Here is a 1,300-nt window from a genome sequence, read left to right as displayed (position 1 = left end):
GACCCCCAGGCAGCTGGAGGGGGGCCAGGGGGCTCCCAAGGACTCTGCCCTGGCACAAGCCCTGCTGCCCAGAGCAACTCCCCCCAGACCTGGTGCTGACGTCCGTGTACCGGCCGACATCCACCTTCCCGAAGTGCAGCCCTGAGCAGTTGTACCTGGGGAGGACAGGGATAGTGGGTGCGAGTGCCACGGGCGACCCCAGGGCTGGGCGTGAGCCCCGGCCCTGCAACTCACCGAGTTCCCTGGCAGGCGAGAGAGGTCGGCGAAGATGGGGGCGAAGGACTGGCACTCGCTGGACCAGTTGGCGAAGAACTCGACAATCCAGGTCACCCGCTTGTCCCGCTCCAGTTCCTCCTGCCACAGGGGCACATGGCTCAGCAGGGGAATGGCAAGCAGAGCCCCCCGGCCCCCACGGGGAGGGGACACTCACATCTATGGTCTTGTCACTGAAATACTTGATGTACTCGGGGCCCATGTAGAGGGGCGGCTTGCAGGTCATCAGGAACACTGCAACGAGAGCACCCTGAGCCCCCATCCCCACAGCACCCAGGAGGCCCAGGCTAGGTTTAGGACAAGGCCCCTCCTTCCCCAGAGCAGCACGAGGCAGAGCAAGCCCCGGGGCAGGCAGTCGTCCCCCCCGAGCCACTTCCCAAGATCCCCCTCACCCACTGCTGCCTCCCGAGCCCACGGAGATTCCTGACCCCCGCAGTTTCCCCCAGCAACAAAGGCCACAGGTCAGCCCCACGGCAAGAGGGAGCTCTGGCCCTTCCAGCCAGGTGCTGTGGGGTACAGGCAGGGGCAGTGGGCGCCGAGGGCAGGCTGACCCGAGCCAAGGAGGCACCATTGCTGCCCCCAGGGCTCCACGTTCCCCCAGCAGGTCTCACCTATGCAGAGTGTGAGGTAGAGCAGGCCCATGCGGATGTCGAGGCGGAAGAAGAGGATGGCGTTTGCCACTTTGCTGAACATGAAGATGTTCCCAATGTGCTGCTCCACTGTGACTGGGGAAGGGAGAGAGGGAAAGAAGAAGGGGCCGGATCCCCTCAGAAAACCAGGGGGGATCCTGAGGGTGGGCCAGATCTGGTCCTCCAGATCTCAACCCATCCAGCTCCTCAGGGAAGGACCCATAAGCAGCCCCCACACCCACCCCACAGCACAGGTCTCAACTCACTGGAGCGTCGGTTCTTCATCATCACGATGGCGCTGAGGAACATGAGGATCTCCACCTCCCGCTGGGACAGGAGAGACACGTGAGCAGGAGGCACCCACGGGACCCTGCGGCCACCCAGCGCTGCTGGGCTGC

General features: G+C 64.5%; 1 protein-coding gene across 1 annotated transcript; it reads right to left on the bottom strand.

The window, feature by feature from the left end:
* Positions 1-89: 89 nt before the first annotated feature.
* Positions 90-1,224, bottom strand: TMX2 (thioredoxin related transmembrane protein 2; the record flags this gene model as incomplete). Its single annotated transcript, XM_010171255.2, has 5 exons — positions 1,169-1,224; positions 885-998; positions 431-507; positions 248-354; positions 90-155 (listed from the first exon to the last, which is right to left on the bottom strand). Coding segments are annotated over exons 1-5 (407 nt in total), but the record flags the coding sequence as incomplete, so codon positions are not given.
* Between the last annotated feature and the right edge of the window lie 76 nt (positions 1,225-1,300).

This window comes from Antrostomus carolinensis, unplaced genomic scaffold, assembly GCF_000700745.2.
Source record: "Antrostomus carolinensis isolate BGI_N321 unplaced genomic scaffold, ASM70074v2 scaffold34440, whole genome shotgun sequence".
Classification (NCBI taxonomy): Eukaryota; Metazoa; Chordata; class Aves; order Caprimulgiformes; family Caprimulgidae; genus Antrostomus; species Antrostomus carolinensis.
The sequence above is the reverse complement of the archived record's forward strand: the minus strand, read 5'-3'. Positions and strand labels throughout refer to the sequence as shown.